This window comes from Mustela erminea, chromosome 12, assembly GCF_009829155.1.
Source record: "Mustela erminea isolate mMusErm1 chromosome 12, mMusErm1.Pri, whole genome shotgun sequence".
Lineage (NCBI taxonomy): Eukaryota > Metazoa > Chordata > Mammalia > Carnivora > Mustelidae > Mustela > Mustela erminea.
Genome location: NC_045625.1, coordinates 33,846,638 through 33,869,708, shown reverse-complemented (window position 1 = coordinate 33,869,708; position 23,071 = coordinate 33,846,638). Strand labels below are relative to the sequence as shown.

The window sequence follows — 23,071 nt, the reverse complement described above, 5'->3', positions numbered from 1 at the left end:
CGTGTACCTGCATCCCTGCTTCCTTGTGTCTCTGCATCACACCCCCGGCCCCGCCCCCCTGCATCCCCGGCCCCGCCCCCCTGCATCCCCGGCCCCACCCCCCTGCATCCCCGCATCCTTGCATCCATCCACTCTGCCGCAGCTACTGAATGTCTTCTGTGCCAGGACCTGGGATGCATAGATATACCCTCGACATCTCTCAAGGTGCAGCTCGAATGTCCCGTCTTCCAGGCAGCAAATGCTTTCCTGATCCCTTATCCCACACCCCTCAAAGTTAGAACTGCTCTCCCCCCTTCTCTGAGTGCCCAGAGCACTTCACGACTTCTGTTCTAGAGACTGGTGCTGTGTTCAACCGGATGTTCCATGCACCGGTGTCTGTGCCTTACTTAGCTCTGTCAAGAGGAGTGTTGGGGGTGTTCTCCGTGCTGCATCTCCCTCCTCCAGGATGCCTAGGGCTGTCCCAGTTTTGACCACTACCTACAGTCCTCTCTCTCTCTCTCTCTTTTTTTATAATACTCCTTCTCTTCCAGGGCTAAAGTTGCTGCAGCTGATGGGACCCCCGGGATCCCAATCCAGACCCTCACGCCTGTGAAACACACAGTAAAAATAGACAAAGATGCCCTCCTCCAGGACTACGGATTTCACATTTCTGAGAGCCTTCCCCTCACGGTGGTGGCTGTCACAGCAGGTAGGGGTGGACTGGGAAGCAAGAAAGGAGTTTGGTTTTTCCGGAGGGGGAGAAATAGCCCCGGATCTCTTCCCATCTCTCTGTCCTAGAACATAATTTCAAAAATGCTACCCCAGGGAGTTAGAAAGGGCATGTCTAATTCTGACCTAATTCTGGCTAGAGCTTTGTACCTTTCTTTGGTGCTGGGGGTGGGGGGAGCCCAAGTTCACCTGCTGATCGGAGCCCCAGGTTCCTGCTGGCCTGGAGCAGGGCTTTGCCCACCCGTGGCTCCCTAGCCAGTCTCGGGGTAGTGACAGTATTTGAATCAGCTGGCCCTCTTCCCTGAAACACTGCATGCTCCGAGCTGGGGAGAGTTGCTGGCCAGAGAGTAATAGAAATTATTGATTTGTTTTCACTTGAGTCTTTGTAAGATATAGGCTCTATCAAGGCGAAGAAGAGCAGGCTGGAAATGTCTAGTATTTGTTTCCATACATTAGCTGTGTATTGATGTTAGATCTGGACTTAGTTAAAATCTACTGATTTCAGTTTATACACACACACACCCAGAGTTCTTTAGATTTGAATGCAATAAATGGCTAGCTCTGTTGATTCTGGGGGTTTCTGCTAGTTTTCTTTTTCAAGACAGTCTCCTACTATCCCTTGAAGGTGATGGATGATAGATACATTATTCACGTTTTATAAACAGGAAAATAGATCCCTGTGAGCCCAAAGCTGGGTGGGGGGGCAGGAAGGGGGGTGAGCTGGTGCCCAGGGCACTGGAGCAGCCACCCATTCGGTTATACCACAGTGACACAAAGGGCCTGGGCCCTCCTGGCGTGAACACCAATTACTTCTTCTCTGTCCAACAGGAGGCTCTGCTCATGGCAAGCTTTTCCCCGGTGATCAGATCCTCCAAATGAACAACGAGCCTGCCGAAAGCCTTTCCTGTGAACGAGCAGTCAATATACTGAGGTACTAAATTGCCTCCGTTACCCGCAGAGTCACACAGATGATCACAGCAGAAAGACGGGTGACAGGAATGACATAATTGATCTCCCCCAGGGCTTTAGTAGGGTCCTCTTCTCCTTGAAGTGGAGGCAGCAGCCTTGTTTGAGAATCTGGTCTCCGTCACTGTGTGTCATCTGTCCAGAGAAGGGATGGAATGGGGGACAGCCCCCTGCTATGCTAGGCACTGCACGAGGCACAGCAGGCGGTGGGGTTAAGAATAATACACAGGCTCTACCCAGTGAGGATTTCCAGGGTTGTTGTAGTGTATGCCAAAGATTGGACTAAAGTGATGCTAAATCTGTCAGTTCTTCTTGAACCCTTCCGATAGCTCTTCTTAAATGCCTGGTTGGTATATTGTAGTTTCACTGATATGGCAGAGGTCACCTTCTGTCCAGTGGCATCGTGACTTGTGTCAACGCCTCACTTTCTGTCTAGACCGTGATCTCCCTCAGAGCCAGCACACAGTGAGTGCTCAGTTGAATGAGTCAGTGATTGCTGACCCTGGTTTTAAGACAGAAGAAGGTCAGCGATAGGCGTGAAGAGGGCTGACAGACATCTCGTAGGCCCCTACAGCCTCCGCCATTTTTCAGTTGGTCATTCAACACTCTTTTGATGACTTTAAATTAAGAGACATGAGAAATAGAGTTACACGAAAGCCAACTTAAAGATACTTATTATGCCTTTTTTTTGTGAGTGGTATTGGGTGGTTTTCATTTCTGGGGGCCTATTGTGGACAACACATACTGAATGATGAGTAAGAAGGACAAAGTCAGAGTGAGACAAAATGAAAAGGCAGGATATGGTCTCTGCCTTCAGGAGGCACACAGTCTTTCTGTGGAGAGACACAGAGACACAGCTTATAGTTTACAGAGAATCCATCAAAGTGTAGAAAATAGTGTCCTTTCAACCAAGCCTGATATTGCTTCCAGATTGCCAGAGGATAAGTTGTGTGGGTGGGACAGCCCCCCGATGGGATTTGATGATTTTGTTTCTACAAAATGAAGCATGGTGATAGAAATCATGATGTTTGGTTTCTCAATTATCCAGTGATTTTCTCTCAAAGATGATCAGTGCTCGCAAATTAAGTTTAGATTTTCAGTGAAGCTAATATTTCTGCCAGGCTAAATCAAACTCTGACTAACAAGCAAAATTATTCTCAGTTTAAAGCTGTAGGCCAGAATGTCGGTGTGCGGGTAACATTGAACCGGGCCTGTTTCCTGAGCACCTGAGCAAGGAGCCCTGTGGGGCCAGGGGACGGCACTCCCCTCACGCCACAGACTGAGAGTATGGACTCGGACTCTCGGGTGCACCTGTGTGAGGCTGAGGGCAGACACTGCTTCAAGAGTAGCAGAGGAAAGGGGCTGTAATGGCTACAGATTCCTCCAGCCTTTGGGGAAACTGGGTTTGACAAAACAGAGGAGTCCAGAAGGATTTCAGCTGTACCTTTAGTGCTGGGTAGAATTTGGCCCACAAGAGTGGAGGTGAAGGGTGATCCAGGCATAGAAGTGATAAGCAGGAATTACCAGGTGGGGTCAGTTTGCCTGAGGCACCAGATGCCTACTAGAGGAAAGTTCTGGGAAGCGAGGCCCACGTGGTGAAGGGTCTGGAGTGCTGACACAGCAAGTTCAGGTGTCAGTCTCTGGGTAGAATAAGGAGGCACTGAGGACTCCTCAGCAGAGCTGTGACTTGATGGGTGCCATAAATCTGTGCTCTCTGTCATACACTGCAGGAATCCCATTTTTTTTAAGCTTATTTCCCAGGGCCATTGCCACATATAAAGAGAAAAAATCAAGGAAAACATGGCACAACAGCACCTCTCTACTCCCTCCAGATATCTGGGAGACCTGAATGTCCTTTTGAGAGCACTTGGACCTTGGTTTGTTGTGGATTGTCTTGGGAAAGGCCTGTTCTTGTATAAAATGGAAAAGAGGCAATCCCTAGACACTTCGAAACCGCAAGTTGATTTTACCCATTTGAGGAAGCAACATACCAGCAGCAATTGTCCTAAATGTTCATATTGCAAGAAGTCAAATGAAATTATTTGCAAACAGCTTCTCTATGTAGCAGTGGCAAAGGAAAAGGAAAGATGGATTGATTTTTCAGTTCTGTTCTCTAATACAAAATGGAAGTTGGGCCAGTGTCTAGTTGACTTTTCTCACTTTGAGAATATATAAGAGATGATGACAAGACAGAAATGTCTAGTATCTTGATGTATGATTCGACTCATCGCACTGATTTTGTGTGCCCCAACACCACAAGCTGGCTGGCTTTTAGCTGATAAATGTGATCCACATTCATTTATTCAATTTAGTGAAATGTTTAGTCTAAGTTGGCTGAATAGCAAACTAAGTTTTCTGTGTTATTGCTCTGTTTTCCCATAAAAAATTTTTTTTGGACATAAATCTAGCCGAGTGGTCATACCAACTGCATGAGTTCCCCATCATAAAGACTAAATTAAATCTAAGTGACTTAACTAAGTGGCTGTAGGTATAGACTAGATGGTAGAGGCAGGTGTCTGAAGAGTCCCTCACGGTCGGGGGTGGGCTCTCTGAGACTGCTTCAGCTCCTCTGCGGACCCTTGCTTCCCTCTCATCTTTCTCAATGTTGCTGAGCCAAAGAAGCTGAAGCAAATTAGGCTGCTTTGTAATTCTGCCAGTCTTTTTGACCCTGACATACACACACACACACACACATCATTATTATTATTATTATTATCATCATCATCATCTAAAGTCATGAAATGGTTTTATTTTTATTCTTTTTTTTTTTTCAGGGAAGCTGAAGACTCTCTTTCAATCACAGTTGTTCGCTGCACGTCGGTAAATCTCTTTCTATGTCCTGTTAGTTTTGCCTTTCTCAGCCCCAGGGCCCCAAATCCCTAGTAGGATATCACTCAGAGCATAAACAGGAAAGGCAAGTGGCAGAAGGGACAGCAGCCAGGCAGCAAGTGGGTGGGCAGTCACTGTTGCCTGAAGATAGCCGATGTGTCGGTGCTATGGAGGAGAGACAGGTATGGGTCAGCCCAGGCTTCCAGAACTTTTGGTGCAGCCAAGAAGACAGATCTAGACTTTGCAGGGCGGGACGATGACAAGGGCACCGTACTGCAAGCGTTAAGATAAGTTTGTGTTATGACTTTGGGCAAGTCATTAACTTTCAGTTTTCATTTCTGTAAGACAGTGATGATGGCAATAATTGTCTTGTCTCTCTAATGGGTTATTTTGAGGACCAAGTGAGTTGTTGGATGTGAGTGTCTTATCAGCCCTGAGTTCATCACAAGGCAAGGTGTGGCATGGATGGTGTGCTGGGAGGAAATGGCAATCCTAAAATCCACAGGCAAAGGAGCCCTTTCTCTGTGATACAGGGAAAAGTATATAATCAAGTCCTAAGAGAAAGAACTACCAAGGAGAAAGCGTTGACAGAAAATTCTCATTCTGAGAGACTTTTTTTTTTTTAAAAGATTTTATTTATTTATTTGACAGAGAGAGATCACAAGTAGGCAGAGAGGCAGGCAGAGAGAGAGAGAGGAGGAAGCAGGCTCCCTGCCGAGCAGAGAGCCCGATGCAGGACTCGATCCCAGGACCCTGAGATCATGACCTGAGCCGAAGGCAGCGGCTTAACCCACTGAGCCACCCAGGAGCCCCTGAGAGACTTTTTAATTCATACCTCTTAGCCTTGGCCAAATAAAGATAAAAAAAATAAATAGGGGCATGGAGAATTTTAGTAATGCACTTAATAATCTAATGTAATTGACCACCTACCAGTCTATCAAGAAAACTCAATAAATTCCCCAAATAAGAAACTATATAAGTCACTTTTCTAGAATATAGTTAAATAGAAATTAACAACTACCAAAAACTTAATTAAAACTGTCCAGCCTTTTGGAAATAAAAATGCAATCTCCCAAGCAAAGATGGGGTCAAACAGAAAAGCAAAACTGCCATTATAGACTAGTTAGAAGAAAATTTAAAATTAGAAGTGTACTCTTTAAAAATTATGTGCAGTCAATGCTATACTCGAGAGTAAAATGTATAGCCTTAGGTGATTTTATTATTGAATAAGGAAGTAGATCAGGTGAATATTTAGTGCAAGAAGTTGGAAGAAAAGACTATAAAACAAACATAAGGCAGAATAAGAAAAATGAGAGAAATCAAAATCTAAATGATACTTTGGAAAACAAAAATTATAAACTTGATAAACAAATCTTAATCTGTTCATTAAGGGAAAAAATAAGAAAAAAGGAAATCTGCAAGGAAAAGAAATAGGTGGACCATATGTGAAAGAAAGTAGAATATTATGAAGGATGTAAACATTTTTTTAAAATATAGAAAGAGAAACATACCATGTTCTTTGGTGGAAAGACTGTTATGAATACATTGGTTATTCTCATATTAATGTATATTCTTACTGCAAATTCAAACTCCCAATGGAACTTGTATTTGGACTTTGGCAAAGTTTATTTAAGTGAGAATTATCAAGAAAATCTTTTTTTAAAAAGATTTTATTTATTTATTTGACAGAGAGAGCGAGAGAGCACAAGCAGGGGGAATAGCAGGGAGAGGGAGAGGGAGAAGCAGGCTCCCTCCTGAGCAGAGAGTCTGACTCTGGGCTGGTTCCCAGGACCCCAGGATCATGACCCAAGCTGAAGGCAGATGTTTAACCAACTGAACCACCCAGACATCCCTTATCAAGGGAAAAAAAGGGGGATAATGGGGTGCCTGGGTGGTTCAGTCAGTTAAGTGGTTAACTCTTGATTTCAGTTCAGGTCTTGATCTCAGGGTGGTAGGCTCAAGGCCCTGTGTTCAGTGGGAGAGTCTGCCTGAGGATTCTCTCTTTCCCTCTCCCCCTCCCCCCTCACTCTCTTTCTCAAATGAATAAATCTTTATAAAATAAAAAGATTTAAATTTAAAAATTTTTAAAAAGAATAATGAGGATGGCCCTGGTATAACCCTTTTTAAAACTAATAAAGCTAAAATAATTACAACAGTATGATATTGATGAAATGGTTGGACATGTCAGTGTAATCAAATAGAAAGTCCTAGAATAGGTACATATATAAGAATATAGTATGTGAGGGCGCCTGGGTGGCTCAGTGGGTTAAGCCTCTGCCTTCGGCTCAGGTCATGATCTCAGGGTCCTGGGATCGAGTCCCACATCGGGCTCTCTGCTCAGCAGGGAGCCTGCTTCCTTCTCTCTCTCTCTCTGCCTGCCTCTCTGCCTACTTGTGATCTCTGTCTGTCAAATAAATAAAATCTTTAAAAAAAAAAAAAAGAATATAGTATGTGAGGGGCACCAGGGTGGCTCCATTAGTTAAGTGGTTAAGCATCTGCCTTGGGCTCAGGTTATGATCCCAGGGTCCTGAGATCAAGCCCTGCATTGGGCTCCCTTCCCTCCGCCCCTGCTGCTCCCCCCGGTTTTACTCTCTTTCTCTATCAAATAAATAAATTAAAAAAAAAAAAGAATTTAGTTTGTGAAAAATATGGCATCCCAAATCACTGGAAGAAAAGATAATTATTCACAAAATCATTCTAGGATATTTCTTTAAATATTTGAAAAAAATAGTCTCATCACACCATTTGATGTAATAATAATTACCTATAAAAAAAAACATTAAAATGGGGCCCCTGGGTGGCTAGTGGGTTAAACCTCTGCCTTCAGCTCAGGTCATGGTCTCAGGGTCCTGGGATCAAGCCCCACATCAGGCTCTCTGCTCAGCAGGGAGCCTGCTTCCTCCCTCCCTCTGCCTGCCTCTCTGCCTACTTGTAATCTCTCTCTCTCTGTCAAATAAATAAATCTTAAAAAAAATTTTTTTTGAAAAAACATTAATACATAAGCAGTATGGATGAGTGTCTATCTGACCATTGCTTATGGAAAGAATTCCTAACTATTGAGGGAGTGGGAAGAAGCACAATGAACAGCTATTTGATTATGTGAAGAATTACATTTCTCTGGTCTCAAAAGTTCAAAACACTAAAAAAGCAAGGAAACTGCGGTCTCTTCTCATTGTTGACAAGTACCGTTTTGTTTTTTGTTTTTTTTTTAAGACTCTATTTATTTATCTGACAGACAGAGATCACAAGCAGGCAGAGAGGCAGGCAGAGAGAGAAGGGAGGAGGAAGCAGGTTCCCTGCTGAGCAGAGAGCCCGATGCGGGGCTCGATCCCAGGACCCTGGGATCATGACCTGAGCTGAAAGCAGAAGCTTTAACCCACTGAGCCACCCAGGCGCCCCCCGTTTTTTGTTTTTATTTCTTGGAAATAAAATAGGGAAAAAACCCACCTAAGTAGGATTAAGATGTTTGACATAAATATGACAGACCAAATGTTTTATGGACAAATAAATGGAGATTCTTCTGAACAGCATTTGTCTATGAAATAATGTGAAACCAGTGTATAAAAAACAGTATACTGAAAGCTAATGAGTATAAATGGTGGTGCAGGTGGTAAGAGTTTTTTAATTAAAAAAAAGAGAGAGAGATTCTTTTTATATAGTTGATTAGTATCTCTATGGAGAACATCTTAATCTTAATTAGGTGGGTTTTTTCCCCTGCTGTTTTCAAGAAATGAAAGCAAAACACTTGTTAAGTAAATAAGAGGGAAACAACTTATGGTTGCATCCTTTTAAAAATGAAAAGCCTAGAGAGAGGACAATTAACATGTTCCAGAAGGACTCTGGAGATTCCTCCGAGGTTCCCAAGCAGAGGAGGGTGTGAATGTTGTGCTCTAGGGGTCCTGGGAGGGAAGCTGATATTGGCCCATGGCCTGAGAAATGGCCTGAGTGTTGTCCAGCCCACTCAGGCCTCTCATCAGGAGTTACATGATCATAAGGTGAGTGATCATTTATGTCTTACATCAACAAGGATGCTCATCTTTGCCATCACAGGTTCTTAGAGTTCTCAAATGGCTTCAAATTGATTAGAAAATCTAAAATCCAAAATTGGGGGGATGGGGCTTGGCTGACTCACTCAGTAGAGTGTGAGATTCTTGATCTCAGAGTTGTGAGTTTGAACTCCATGCTGGGAATAGAGATTACTTTAAAAAATCTTCAAAAAGTTGGGGTGCCTGGGGCACCTGGGTGGCTCAGTGGGTTAAAGCTTCTGCCTTTGGCTCAGGTCATAATCCCAGTGTCCTGGGATTGAGCCCCACATCAAGCTTTGTGCTCAGCAGGGAGCCTGCTTCCCTTCCTTTCTCTCTGCCTACCTCTCTGCCTACTTGTCATCTCGGACTGTCAAATAAATAAATAAAATCTTTAAAAAAAAAAGTTGGGGTTCCTGGAGCCTCAGTCTGTTAATTGTCTTTGTTAATTGCCTTTGGCTCAGGCCTTGATCCCAGGGTCCTGGGATCAAGCCCCGCATCAGTCTCCTAGCTCAGTGTGGAGCCCACTTCTCCCTCTGCCACTCCACCTGCTTGTGCACTGTCTCTTTCTTTCAAATAAAGAAATAAAATCTTTAAAAAAATAAAATGAAATCCAAAGTTGGAATAGTAATTACTGTTTCTGTAGGACTTAGAATTTTATGGGGAAAAAATATATGTTTAATTGTAGAGAGCTGTATTTATATTCATGATTTATAATGTGTTATTTGTTATATTAATACCAATATCTAATTTCTTTTTTTTAAAGATTTCATTTATTTATTTGACAGACAGAGATCACAAGTAGGCAGAGAGGCAGGCAGAGAGAGAGAAGGGGAAGCAGGCTCCCCACCGAGCAGAGAGCCCGATGTGGGGCTTGATTCCAGGACCCTGGGATCATGACCCGAGCCAAAGGCAGAGGCTTTAACCCACTGAGCCACCCAACCCCCCCATCTAATTTCTTATTAAATCTTCACTGAAAGAAAATCCTAGAAGATAGACATATTTGTTATCCCCTTCTTACAAATAAGGACTCTGTGGTCTCACATGCCCATGGTCACACTTGCCGAAATCAGTGGAGCTGGGTTATTTTCCAGGTAGTTAGATTTCGGAACCTATGGTCAATAGCGTTATGCTAGTTCACCTCCTTGATCCTGTTGTCTTTATTTTTTCATTTGTTTTTTAAGGGTGGGGGGCATAGAGTGGGCGAGAGAGAGAATCTTAAGCAGACTCCGTACCCAGGAGCACGGAGCCCAACATGGGGCTCAGTCTCATGACCCTGAGATCACAACCTGAGCCAAAACCAAGAGTCTGAGGCTTAGCTGACTGAGCCACCCAGGCACCCCGATCCTGCTGTCTTTATGAATTGACATTGGCTAGTCTAGGGCAGAGAATGGTAAAAAAGATATAGAACTTTTCAGCTTGTCCCTTTCGGTGTCCTTTTAAGCATTAACTCTTAGTTCAGCAAAAACATGCACAGAGAAAGTCTTTATCAGCTCAGGTATTCTACTCTCTGACGGATTAATTTAGAACCCAGGGAGCATCTAAATATCCTAGAATAATGAGGACCTCATATTCTTTAAAGTGTCTCTTTTTAATATTCAGTGGCTCAAGTGAGTGGTTTGCAGTGTCTTTTAGATGCCTATGTACACAGCGAGCAGAGCTCCTATTTGGGTATAAAAGTAGAGGACCCGCGGCGGGGCCTGTGGATTGGGCATTTCTGTGACAGAGTGTGTGTTCTTTCTCAAAGCAGCTAGTTTCTTGGTTGGGTGGTTCCAGATATGAGAGAGACCCTTCTTCCCTGTGATTCCCACTAATTAATGCTCGTCAGGGCAAGTGCACATTGTATGAAATAGATTAGCAAAGGTTTGAAAGAAAGCAGGCTGTGGCCTTCTCTCCAGACTCACTACTGTTCCATCAGCTCTCTTCATCTGTGATGCCTTCTCTGAGTTCTCACTTCTCTGATAGCTCTCTGCATAGATCCTGGCTGCATGGTGGTCTTCCCAAATGGTGGCACCCAGAAAGGAATACAGTTCCACCTAAGGTCAACTGATGAGAGTCCCCAGGGAACAGAGAGAGCAAGTTTGATATGCATCGAAAATGCTAGCGAGGTCCAAGATGGGGTTAAGATTTTAAGAGGCACAGTCACGCTGTTGGCTTGGGTGAAATTTGTGGTTGACCGAAAACTGAGGTTTTGGTTCCAAATGAATCACTTCCAAGCCCCCATCCCATGCTGTGCTATTGATTTTTTTTTTTTCCTCAGTGCCACACTTCACAGTAATCCCTGTCAAATCATGTTGCTTTGGCCCAGTGTTGTGGCATGCTGAGATTTGACAGTCGGGGAATTACAGAACTGAAGGGTTTATTTGTACAGTCATCAGCTGTATTCATTCTCCCTTCCTGTCAGGATCCACCTCTTCCCACGCCTCCCCTACTTCCTCCATTACCCGGCCAGTTGATTTTCTATAGTCTGATCCAGCTCTGGGTCTCACTCTTGCAGGATTGCTGTCCCCAAGGCAAGAGAGAATAGTAGTTGCCCCCTCCTTCCACCCCCCGCCATGGATTCTTTTTCTCTCTGCATCTCTCCCTGTTCTGCCCCTGGTTTCTCATTCCTTTGAGTCTTTCTCCATCTCTCCCTGTTCTGCCCCTGGTTTCTCATTACTTTGAATGACAGTTGTACCTGTCACTTTGACCCCTCACTTTACTCTGTTCCCTTCAGCTCTTGACAGCCCTGCTCTCTTATACCCTCTCGATACTTGTTGTTAGTGATATTTTGGCCTCTGGCCCTTAGCAGCCCCTGCCCCTCAATTTTTCCACACACCTGTTTTAGATATCTAGTTCATTTATCTTGCCTCCCAAATTTCTGCTGCCTGAGATCTGATGATACCTTGTAGCTCTGTATCATTCACTGGTTTGGTAAATACACGTTCTCTGACCTCATCCAAGCCATTGCTAACCATCATTGTTGGACACTGAGCCAAAGGGAGCCTGAGTTCCTGAGTTAAATCAGGACAATTTTGAGCATAGTTCAACTAGTTTTGAATCCTCCTAATAGCTCTGCATCTGGCCTTCTCCACAGGGGGATTATAGGAGACCTTATCAAATACTTTGCAAGAATGAAGGAATACTACTATATCCCCAGGACCCTGCCTTACCAATCTGGAATCCCATCTTCAAAAGAAAAATGAACTCGGTTGGCTCTGACTTATTCTTGGTAACTCCATATTGGTTATTAGTGATCAATGACTAAAAGCTCTCTGACCACCTTTTATCTTGAATTCTGCCAAGAAATAATGACAAGCTTACCAATATGTGTTTTCCTTAATCTTCCTAATGTTCATTTTCTGGGAAACTTGATACTTAATCATCTTTAGTCTCCTGCTATTTCTTCCATTTTCTTTTCTGTGGATGATACCAACTGTTGTGTGTGATAGTCTAGGGGCCCCTAGATTCACTGGCATACATGTCTTGAACTCATTCAAAGCATTTGATAATTTTATCACCAATTTTTGGTTGTAAATTTCTTTTTCCCCTTATTGCTTCTATTTCTTCTAACTGGAAAATCATTCTGCTTGAAGAAGAAAGCAAGCTGACGTTAAGTAATTTTTGAAGTTGAGAGATTACCATATAGGTATACCTCTTCCCTGGGAACACTGTTATTTCCCTTTCTCTTTTTACTAAATTTTTAAAAAGCAAACTATGTATTTGAGATACTGAATCATAGTCGTGAACCCTGTTACACCAAGGCTCTAGTTACCTGTGAGATCAAATTTATCTTGCATTAAGAATTCAAGGTCACTTCTGGGGCGCCTGGGTGGCTCAGTGGGTTAAGGCCTCTGCCTTCTGCTCAGGTCATGATCCTGGGATCAAGCCCCGCGTTGGGCTCTTTGCTCAATGGGGAGCATGCTTCCTCTTCTCTCTCTCTCTGCCTGCCTCTCTGCCTACTTGTGATCTCTGTTTGTTAAATAAATAAATAAAATCTTTAAAAAAAAAAAGAATTCAAGGTAACTTCTTTACTTCAGGTGCTTAATGGCATTGGTCTGTTGATATATGAGGCCATGAGCATGGTTTCCTATAGTTTCTCTGACTGTTGTTATATCTCTCTTTTATGTCAGCTACATAAAATGTGGTCCAGCGCTCCATCTTGAGACTCTTAACACATGTCCCTTTCTAGAGCCTGGCCTAAAGGACTACCCAGACCAAGAAATGGAGCATTCCAGGCTGGGAATAACATATCAGGATCCAGGAAGATCACATGGATGGTCTAGATCATGCAAGCTTCTGTTCACTGTGTCACAATGTAACCTCCTACGGTCTAGGCTAGGGGCTTCATCACATACTCATACCAACCTGTGATGACTCTTTCTACCTCTGGGGAAAGAGGGTACCACCGAAAAGAAGAGAAGGGCAAAGAGCAGCCAAGGATAAATCACAGGGGCCAGAGCTTCGGGGAGCCCTGGAGTTATTCGGATCCAACTCTCCCATGGTACATTGGAAGACTAAAAGCTGGAGAAGAGCGATGACTTGGCCAAAGTCACACAGAGTTATTTTGTTTTGTTTCATACACACACACACACACACACACACACACACACACCTGGTTTACCTCTCTAAGAATTTGTGTTTGAGGTAGTTCTCACAACTGCTAAGTAGCAGAACTCGGGTCTTCTTGTTCATAAGTCAGTTTTTGTCTTTGTCGTACACAACCATGTTGCTACCGTACCGAGTCCTCGACCGTTCTCAGACACATCAGAATATTGTCCAGGTTGGGATCCCTAGATGTTATGAAAAGATGATTAGTGGGATGCTGTCCTTCTCTGTCGGTTTTAACGGAGGCCTCAACAGCTGTCAAGGTTGGTGCTTTCGTTTTTAAGAGGTGAGAAGGTGTGTCATGGCTTTTACAGAAGTCCGGTTCTAAAATGTGTCATGGTAATGTTTTGCAGGGAGTCCCCAAGTCATCTTTCCTGACTGAGGAGAAGAGAGCCAGGCTAAAGACCAACCCCGTGAAGGTGCACTTCGCGGAGGAAGTGCTTGTCAGTGGACACAGCCAGGTGCGTCTCTAGTCAGGGCCTTGAAATCACTCTCCATGAAGCTGGTGAGCCACCTCTTGGCACCAACCTCTTTGAGACTCTGGATTCTTGCAGCACAGAGGGGATACCGAGGGAGTGTGGTAGGTTTGCTAGAGGCTCTGAGCGCCCTCAGTAAGGTGCCTGCAGACTGTGGACAGAGAGAGCCAGGGAGAGAAGCATGGGGTGTGGCTGTCTGTTATTCTGGGACTCCATTCTCTTGCCCATGAAATGCCAACAAGTTCTAAATGCTAATTTCTCATTTTGAACCTTCAAACCTAGTATTCCCGCTGTATTGATAGTAGTGGTGGGAGTGGTGCAGACTGGCTTTTTTCTCCAGATGAACCCAGTATGTGTTGAACTTCTGTTATATGAACCTGAACTTTTTGGGAATATAATCCTTAGCCATCACGATACCCAGCAAGGGAGGTATTTTAATACACGAGGAAGCAGAGGTTTAAGAGAATTAACCTCTGAGATCATAAACAAGAGAATCTGTAAGCCAAGTCTGTGTGACTTCAGTTCTTTTATTTTTCACTGGAACACACTGTCTAGTCCTTTTTGATATGGAGACATCCAAGATTGGGGGTTCAGAGGACAAATTTGTAAAGGAAAAGTATTGGCAGGAGTTTGATTTTTTTTTAAAGATTTTATTTATTTATTTATTTATTTTTTAATTTTTTTTTGGATTTTATTTATTTATTTGACAGAGAGAGATCACAAGTAGGCAGAGAGGCAGGCAGAGAGAGAGGAGGAAGCAGGCTCCCTGCTGAGCAGAGAGCCCGATGTGGGACTCGATCCCAGGACCCCGAGATCATGACTTGAGCCGAAGGCAGCGGCTTAACCCACTGAGCCACCCAGGCGCCCCAGGAGTTTGATATTTTTAATGTGGACTGTTGGATTAAAGACTCACTTATTCATAGTTTATACATTTTCTTCCCAATGGTCTGAAGCTATTGCCATTCAGCACTGAACAATCAATGCTAGACTTTGAAGCTCTCAAGTCAGAGCTTGTCCTTATCTGGTCTTCTCACTGTAGACACCAGCAGATGGGGCATTGTGGCCATTTTAACAAAGGGCCCAGAGTTGTTATTTTCTACCTTGCCTGCTACTTAACAGACCTGACCTTCATTAGACCTGAGAGTGGAAGGTGGATTTGTTCATGAAGGGGCCAGTGGGATGCCTAATGTGTTAGAAAAGACCAAGACCCTGTCACCCAGCCATGTTTGTTTCTGTGTGTCCATGTTTGTGGAAATGTGTTGAACCTCAATAGCAAATTAAATTTAGATGCCATGTGTGTTTTTCAGAGTAATACACAGTGACGAGAAGTGGGGGCTAGAACCAAATCACAGGACAGGTAGAGAATAAGAGTTCTGCAAACACGAACCCCATCACTAGGATCCTCTCTTAAAATGGCTGCCATCCCCCACTCATTGGTATTGTGAGAAGACCAGGTGAGGACAGGCTTTGACCTGAACTGGCTGCAAAATCTGTTTCAGAGTTTTTGTAGAGGTGAGAGTTTAGAGAAAGAGGCTTCTAAAAAGGTATCTCTGGGGAGACTTGTGGGTCAGAGCACCAAGTCTCTGTATCAGCCACATAAGGCAGAGACAACAAAACCAGTGAGAGTTCATCCCTGTGATGTACCTATTAAAAAGTGATAAAATTGAGGGACCTCGGTGGCTCAGTTGGTTAAGTGTCCAACTCTTGGTTTCAGCTCAGGTCATGATCTCAGGGCCATGGGATCAGTCTGCCTTAGGTTCTGTCCGCAGTCAGCAGGGAGCCTGTTGGAGATTGTCTCTCTCCCTCTGCCCTGCCCACATGTACTCTCTTTCTCTCTCTGAAATAAATAAATAAATCTTTTTAAAAAATAAATAAAAGAAGATAAAATCTGTTGCTAACCTTTTCCCCTGAAAGCAGGATAAGGCCCCAGAAGAATTTAAAATAATAAGCTAACATTTGCAAAATGCTTGACTTTGCTAACAGTTAAGGAAATGTGAAGGGAGACATGAAAGGTGCCGCTTTACACTTAGTAGATGAGCACAAATAAAGAAAACAAATGGAAGGCCTGATGCTGACTAAGTAGCCACAGTCATGTACTAGTTGGCGGCTTCATCAGTTGGTTTCATATCGGAGGGAAAAGGCAAACATAATGAATGCCATAAAAATGTGTCCCAAGGATCACATTCCTATTAATTTAGTCTATAAAATAATTTAAATGCAAAAATCCCTGTGCTCAAAGATATCTATGGTACTGCTATTTAAAAAAGAAAAAAAAATTTTTGAAAAGAATGCTCGAGGTCTAGGGCCAAAGAAGGCTTAAATCCATTCTGATATTTCAAACCGATAGAACATTAGAAGTCCATTAAAATCACAAACATGAAACCCCCAGGAAAAAGTGGAAGAAATACGTATCGAGTAAAAAATGAAGATAGAAATCATGTGTGCTCTATTATGGCCACTCTCTAAAAACGATTTACGGGTACAGATAAAAATTGGAAGAAGCCTTAGAGAAAAGTAAATAGTGGTAGTTATGTGATGCTGCTGTGGTTGTATTTTTTTTGGAAGTCCCAAATCGTGAAGTCCCATGGAAGAAGTTTTGCCCTTGGGAAATCCAAAGATGAAGGTCATTCTAAACACTGGAAAGTGGATAAGCGAGAGGAGAACAGAGAGCAAGCAGTTTGCGGTCCCCCATCCCGGATGGCGAAGCCACACTGCAATCCGAACATACCCCCCTTTCTGCCAAAAAACTACTGTGGTTTTTCTTAAGTTATAGAGTGATGAGTGTGAATCTTACCAAAAGGATACGAGTCCCCTTGCAGTTAGAAGATACAAAATTCTCATCCGAGGCGGATTGTCGTATTTTTTACAAAAATCTGATAGGCTTCTCTACCCAGGTGGGCTTTATACCCAAAGTCTTTGCAGAGATTAAAGCTGGAGTTAGTTTTAGCTCAAATCTTGGGACTCTAGAATGGCTTTCTCACTGATTCTGGAGGACACCAACCCCCAGGGCCCTCTTGATTTGCAGCTAAACACGAAGGGGTCACTTTTATGAGGCCCAGCCTTGGGGGGATTCTCTAATCCCAAAGGGAGCATTCTCTTGCCTTGCCCAGGAATTCTGGCTGGCCTGGGGTTACCTATCACAGATCAGTCCTGTGCCCACTTTCCAAAAAACCCCCCAAGAATGGCAGAATCCCTTAGGAGAATCCATAAGTCTGGGGACACATGAAGGTGGGAGTGGTCCCCTGCTCTTTGGTGATGCTTCACTACAGGGGTCCAGCAGGAAAAGGGGGATGGCTGTGAAGGAGCTTCCCACCCCGCTCAGCCCCCTGCCCAGCCCCACCAGGAAAGGTGCTCTGGGGAAAGCATGCGTGCTTGTCATCTGACTTACTAAATTGTATCCCATGAGGGTAGACACCAAAGGAATTGAAGTGGCTGCCTATGGTTGTGAGACCTCATAAGGGCTCATGTGGTGCCATCAGCATGCTTGTGATGGGGCTCACATCTCTTTTCTGACACTTGGATATCCCTGGAATGTAGCATTCCTGCCTCTGTGTGGTATCAACTGGGTCCATTGAAAAAGTCTCCAGATGGCAAGAATGAAGCCATGACATGGTGAGAAGGTTAGGGAGGATCCTGCTCCCCACCTTGGACGGGGCCAGAGGAGCAGAGGACTTGGCACACCCCAGGAGAGGAAGGGCCAGTTTCAAACCTCCTCTTGTGTTTTCCAGGGTAATTCTCTGCTGTGCATGCCCAACGTGCTCAAGCTGTACTTGGAGAATGGACAGACCAAAGCTTTCAAGTTTGAGGCGAACACAACGGTGAAGGTATTAAGAGTGAACTGGAGTCTCTTTTCTGGGGCGAATTTGGCTTCCAAGACCCCCAGGCACCTTGCCCTGCAGCTGCCTTGGGGTTCCTACAGCCATTAAGGTCTGGGTACCTGTAATAAGCCAAGCACTGTGTTATCTCATGAGTCGTAGAACTCCCCAGCAAGATGTGTTTTTATCGCTGTCTTCCAGGGGCGGAAATCAGGGCTCAGAGGGACGAAGTAGGCAAGGCCTATGACAACTTGTAAGCCTTCATTCTGCCTTAACCACTGGACTCATTGCCTCTTGTATGTGACTCCACCTACTACTGAAAAGACTAGTACAGCTAAACACTCAAGCAACACGTCCGAGCAGGCCCGAGCACCTGCATATTCCGTTCTGGGTTGAAGACTCTTCAGCTTATGTGTAACAGGCTCCTACATGTGAGGAGATGGTCCGGGCTGAGGGTACAGACTAGGTGAAACGTGGTCTTGTCTTCCAGAAGCTTGTCGTCTAGTTGAGAGAGGTTGGACACTCAAGGAGCTCCTGAGAGTCCAAGGCAGGATGAAATAAGGGCTGTGAAATAGTAATCCGAATAGGAGGACCGGAGCCCAGGCCATTTTCTCATAGGAGGAGCAGGAGATGGTGCAGGCTTGCTGGCGAGGGTGCTGAGTGACAGAAGACAGAGTTTGGATTTTATTCACAGAGAGTCAGGAGTTGTACAACAACTTCTGAACAAGTTAGAAGGTGTTAGAGCGAGGCTCCGGTGAAGAGGCAGATAAAGGGGGTTCAGCTGGGCCAGTGCAGCTGTAAGTAATGGACAGTAGCTGAGACACACACAGACACACATTCTCACACACACTCACACACACATATCCCGTATGCACACATAAATGCACAGCCAGTGTCACTCTCTGTCACTTTCCTTTGGCGATTCCCAGAGCTGCTCCAAATACCCCATCCCGTTCTTGGCTCACTGTGACTTAGGAGAAGCCAGAGAAAGCCTCTGTGAACTCTGGAAGCCTTTGCTCAGAGAAGAAAGAGGAGGGAGGAATGGATTTACTAAGTGTTTACTACAGGCCTGCTGTCCAGGTGTCCAAGTGCCCAGGCCTCCTGAGCACTTCCTCGTGGACTATCTAATTTAATGCCCCCAGTAACCTTTTGAAGAGACAAGTGTTAGCTACCATTCTGTAGATGAGAACACAGGCCCAAGAGACCCTTCACATTGTCAAGGTCAGCTAGCTCATAACTGGCTTCAAACTTAGTCTGTTTCTGAACCCTGCACTGGAGCTGCACCAAAATTTTGCAAATGAATTAGACAAGGTTTCTACCTCTGCCATGTTTGATCCAAGTGCGTTGGAATGGAAGGCATGACTTATCGAAAGTGAGTCCCACTTTGGTGGCCAAGAAGACTTTGAGAGGGTTTACAATAAAAGCACACACCACAGGGGAATTAGATCCCAGGTGATAGAGTTGGGGAAATGAGCAAGGTTTTAGCTGGTATAATACTGGTTAATTGTACTTATCTGTAGTAACCAAATTTTTTATAAATCTTTTAGTTCCTTAAGACAGAGAGGGGTGAGGGAGGATATAAACAAATCCTGTGGGTCAAAAAAAAGGAAAAATCACTGCCTGTTCATGATCAACTTCTCTTCCCTGTCTCCCCTCCATGGGAAGCAAAGTTCTTACAGAGAAAACCCCCTTTGTCTAAGTCAAGAAAAATAATATGCCATTCCACCCAACGAACAGTTCTGTTCAGCTGCAAAGCTGACAGTTGCAAAGCTGTCAGGGACATAGCAATATATTATCCAGGGTCATTCCCAAAGGGAGCCCAGAGACTCGGGCTGGGATGGGGGGAAGGCAAGGGACCTGGGGATAGCTCATAGTGCACTGAGATATGTGCAGTGTGCTCAGAGTCATGAATGTGGGACATGAAATTGGTGTGCTGAGGCCTCAGGGCAGAGAGACCTGCCAGTTGGAGACTAAGGAGAAGCCTCCAGGGAGGCCATCTTGGAAAGATGGACAGACTGTTGACAGGAATAGGTGTAGCATGGTGTGTGAATACAGCACTCCAGGCATGAGGAATGGCACCAACAGAGACCCAAAGACGGGAACATTTGACAGGAGTAGAGGGCTTGTCCTTTCTGGAAAACAGCATGGAGGTTCCTCAACCCAGCAATTGCACTACTGGATATTTACCCCAAAGATAGAAAGGTAGTGATCTGAGGGGTACGTGTACCCCAGTGTTTAGAGCAGCAATGTCCACAACAGCCAAACTATAGAAAGAGCCCAGATGTCCATTGACAGATGAATGGATAAAAAATATATATATCTTCTTTTGGGGCGCCTAGGTGGCTCAGTGGGTTAAAGCCTCTGCCTTCAGCTCAGGTCATGATCCCAGGGTCCTGGGATCGAGTCCCGCATCGGGCTCTCTGCTCAGCAGGGAGCCTGCTTCCTCCTCTCTCTCTCTGCCTCTCTGCCTATTGTGATCTCTGTCAAATAAATAAATAAAATCTTTAAAAATATATATATATATATCTTCTTTATATATTATATATATATATCTTATAAACATATAACATGTTATATGTATATATGTTTATATATATTTATAATATACAAGTGTGCACGCCCAGTGGAATACTACTCAGCCATCAAAAGGGTGAATACTTAACATTTACATTGATGTGGATGGACCTAGAGGGTTTTATGCCAAGTGAAATAAGTCAATCAGAGAAAGACAGTTATCATATAATCTCACTTTTATGTGGAATTCAGGAAACAAAACAGAGGATCATAGAGCAATAAAAGAAAAAAATTAAGACAAAATCAGAGAGAGAGACAAACCATAAGAGACCCTTAATCATAGAAGACAGACTGAAGGTTGCTGGAGGGAATGGGGGGTGAAGGGATGCGGTCACTGGGTGATGGACATCAAGGAGGGCATGTGATATAATGAGCACTGGGTATTATATAAAGACTGATGAGTCACAGACCTGTACCTCTGAAACTAATAATACATTATGCATTAATTAATTGAATTTAAACTTTAAAAAAGGGAAGGGTGCCTGGGTGGCTCAGTTGTGTGAGCGACTGCCTTGGGCTCAGGTCGTGATCCCGGACTTCCGGGATCGAGTCCTGCATCGGGCTCCCAACTCCTTGGGGAGTCTGCTTCTCTCTCTGACCTTCTCCTCTCTCATGCTCTCTCTCACTGATTCTCTCTCAAGTGAATGAATAAAATCTTTTTTTTTTTCAAAGTAATTTTAAAAAGGGGAAAAAAGAGTAGAGGGCTTGTGAGCACAGTGCATTGGAAGAGGCAGGAGCAGATCAAATGGGAGAAGTTAATTGGCACCTGGTATCAGAGAGCTTTGGGTATTAAGCTGAGGAGTTTGGATTTGGGTTAGCAGACCATGGGGGTCCCCCTATTCTTGAGCAAGGGAGCGCAATTAGTACATAGACAGTCCTAGGCTTAGCAACTTCCTGTAGATCAGGAGTCAGCACTCTTTTTCTATAAAGGGTCCGATAGTAAATATTTCAGGTTTTACAGATCATAGGGTCTCTGTCACAATTACTCAACTCTGCCACTGTAGCAAATGGACATGCTGTGTTCCCATATGACTTTAATTACAGAAGCAAGCAGTGGGCTGGATCTGACCTGTGGGCTGTGGTGTTCTAACCTCTGCCCTAGATGCAAGGTGGAAGTCAGATGGGTGGCAGTGGTCATTAGGATACCACCCTGCAAAGTGGAGAATTGGGTGAGCTCACGCCACAGTAGACATGGGAGCATGGCGAGTGGGACAGAGTCAGGAGATGGGTCTCCATCAAGGCCAGTGCAAAGCAGGCATTCAATAATGTTGAGTTACGGAAGCAGAGAGATTCTTCAGGACATAGTCACTGGTGAGTTATGGAGGATAATAGAACAAGTGGAAAGAGAGGGTTTTGAGAAGCAGGTCACACCTGAAAGTTTGCCATTTACAAAAGCTGTGCTTCTGGCAGGACATCTCTGGTGAGTCTGTGATGATTATTTATTTGAGTGAAAATTTCCTGAACGCCATCAAATGCCGGGCTCTAGAGCACAAGACAGGCAAGATTCATGGTCTCTTCCATGGACCCTGAAGAGAGGCATAAGCCCCCAGGGGGTTGCTTCACCCTTCTAATAACACAAAACAGGATGGCTTTTCTGGTGGTGCTGGAGCCCCGAGGAGGGGAGAGCCATGGGTGGAGGGCCACAAGGGGCGATGAGAAGTCCCACATGTTGCCTATGAAGTTTCGGCTGCCTGCGTTGGCAGTGGACCTGTCAGCACAGGCTTTTTTCTCCCTGGCGGCACTGAGGAGCAGAGAGGAGGTCAAGAAGGTCCTCCCCTGTTCTGTGCCTGAGCTTGAGGGCCAGCGTGGCCCTCAGGTGACCCTTGTGCCTCTCTGTGCCTGGCAGGACATCATCCTCACCGTGAAGGAGAAGCTCTCCATCCGCAGCATGGAGTACTTTGCCCTGGCCCTGGAGGAGCAGTACAACATCTCACGGCTGCACCTGCTGCACGAGGAGGAACTCATCCAGCAGGTACACCTGTTCCTCGTGCAGAGATCTGGGTCGGGCCAGAACCCTCAGGGATAGGGCTCAGCACATGCACAGGGTTGACGCACTTTGTCGTGCCCTCACTCAGCCTGGGGATGACAGGGCGAGAATCAGGACTGATTTTCATCTGAGGTATAGGGGGTCCCATTTTGCAGATGTGGAGACAGTGACTTAGAAAGAGAAGGCGACTTACTGAGGTAACGAAGCCAGTGGCTCCCCATCTTTCTCTTCCAGCTCTGATGATCTTTGAGAAGTCAGGGAACCATCTGTTGCTGGGTCTGAGCCCTTTTTGGAGACTCACCCCCTGAGCAGGACCCTAACAGACAGACAGGGCACAGTCTGTCTGTAGCACTCAGTCTTTCAAACATTCAGTGATTTGTTGTACCAGCTTTTTAACCCTTCTATTCCATTAGCATTAAAAAAGAAAGTCAAATGAAATCCCCAAGACAGTTGAAGTAGAGGAAAAAAAAAAAGGTGTGGTGCATAATATAATACCAATGTATACTAGACTATTATTTGTGGAAAAGAAAACGGTACATGCATGTAGAAGCCTATAAACACAGAGACTGAAAGGGCAGCTAAGAAACTGCAAGCAGATTTCTTTTGGAAAGGGGAGCAGTTTGATGGGGTCAGTGGGAAACTTTACCCTTTTGAGCCTTTTACATTTTATACCCATGGGAAAGTCAGCAGCAAAATTCTGCAGCTGTCTTTGGAGGCACTGAGATTGAAATCTCTGGGGACTTTCATTATTTTTTTTTTTTAAGTTGCTTTGTGGAGTAGCTGTGAGAACAAAGGCGGTTAGAAGATTAACTGTATGGCCCTTACCTTGCAGGTGGTGGAAAGGGAGGAGTCACATGACTACCGCTGCCTCTTCAGGGTGTGTTTTGTTCCCAAGGACCCCCTGGACCTCTTGAAGGAAGACCCTGTGGCCTTTGAATACCTCTATCTGCAGGTGACTGGACCAGCCCTTCCTAAAATAACAGTCGTTGTTCTCAAAGCTGGCACACTGGGTTATTTTGAACATGAGCTTAAGGCAGTGAATGAAGCAATTCCCTGGTAGGGATTATCTGAAGGAGAAGAGGCCCAATCATCCCTCACAAATTTCTC

The 23,071-nt window shown here is 44.7% G+C and overlaps 1 protein-coding gene across 3 annotated transcripts in view; it reads left to right on the top strand.

The window, feature by feature from the left end:
* Positions 1-23,071, top strand: part of FRMPD1 (FERM and PDZ domain containing 1) — a 142,093-nt gene that overhangs the window by 104,667 nt on the left and 14,355 nt on the right. For 2 of the 3 annotated variants that reach the window (XM_032306636.1, XM_032306635.1), the window contains exons 3-10: positions 531-688; positions 1,537-1,639; positions 4,449-4,494; positions 11,602-11,736; positions 13,466-13,573; positions 17,317-17,412; positions 21,824-21,949; positions 22,797-22,916. In XM_032306636.1, the coding sequence (XP_032162527.1) occupies positions 531-688; positions 1,537-1,639; positions 4,449-4,494; positions 11,602-11,736; positions 13,466-13,573; positions 17,317-17,412; positions 21,824-21,949; positions 22,797-22,916 (892 nt within the window). The remainder of the gene's footprint in view (positions 1-530; positions 689-1,536; positions 1,640-4,448; positions 4,495-11,601; positions 11,737-13,465; positions 13,574-17,316; positions 17,413-21,823; positions 21,950-22,796; positions 22,917-23,071) is intronic. The other variant, XM_032306637.1, reaches the window with a different exon arrangement.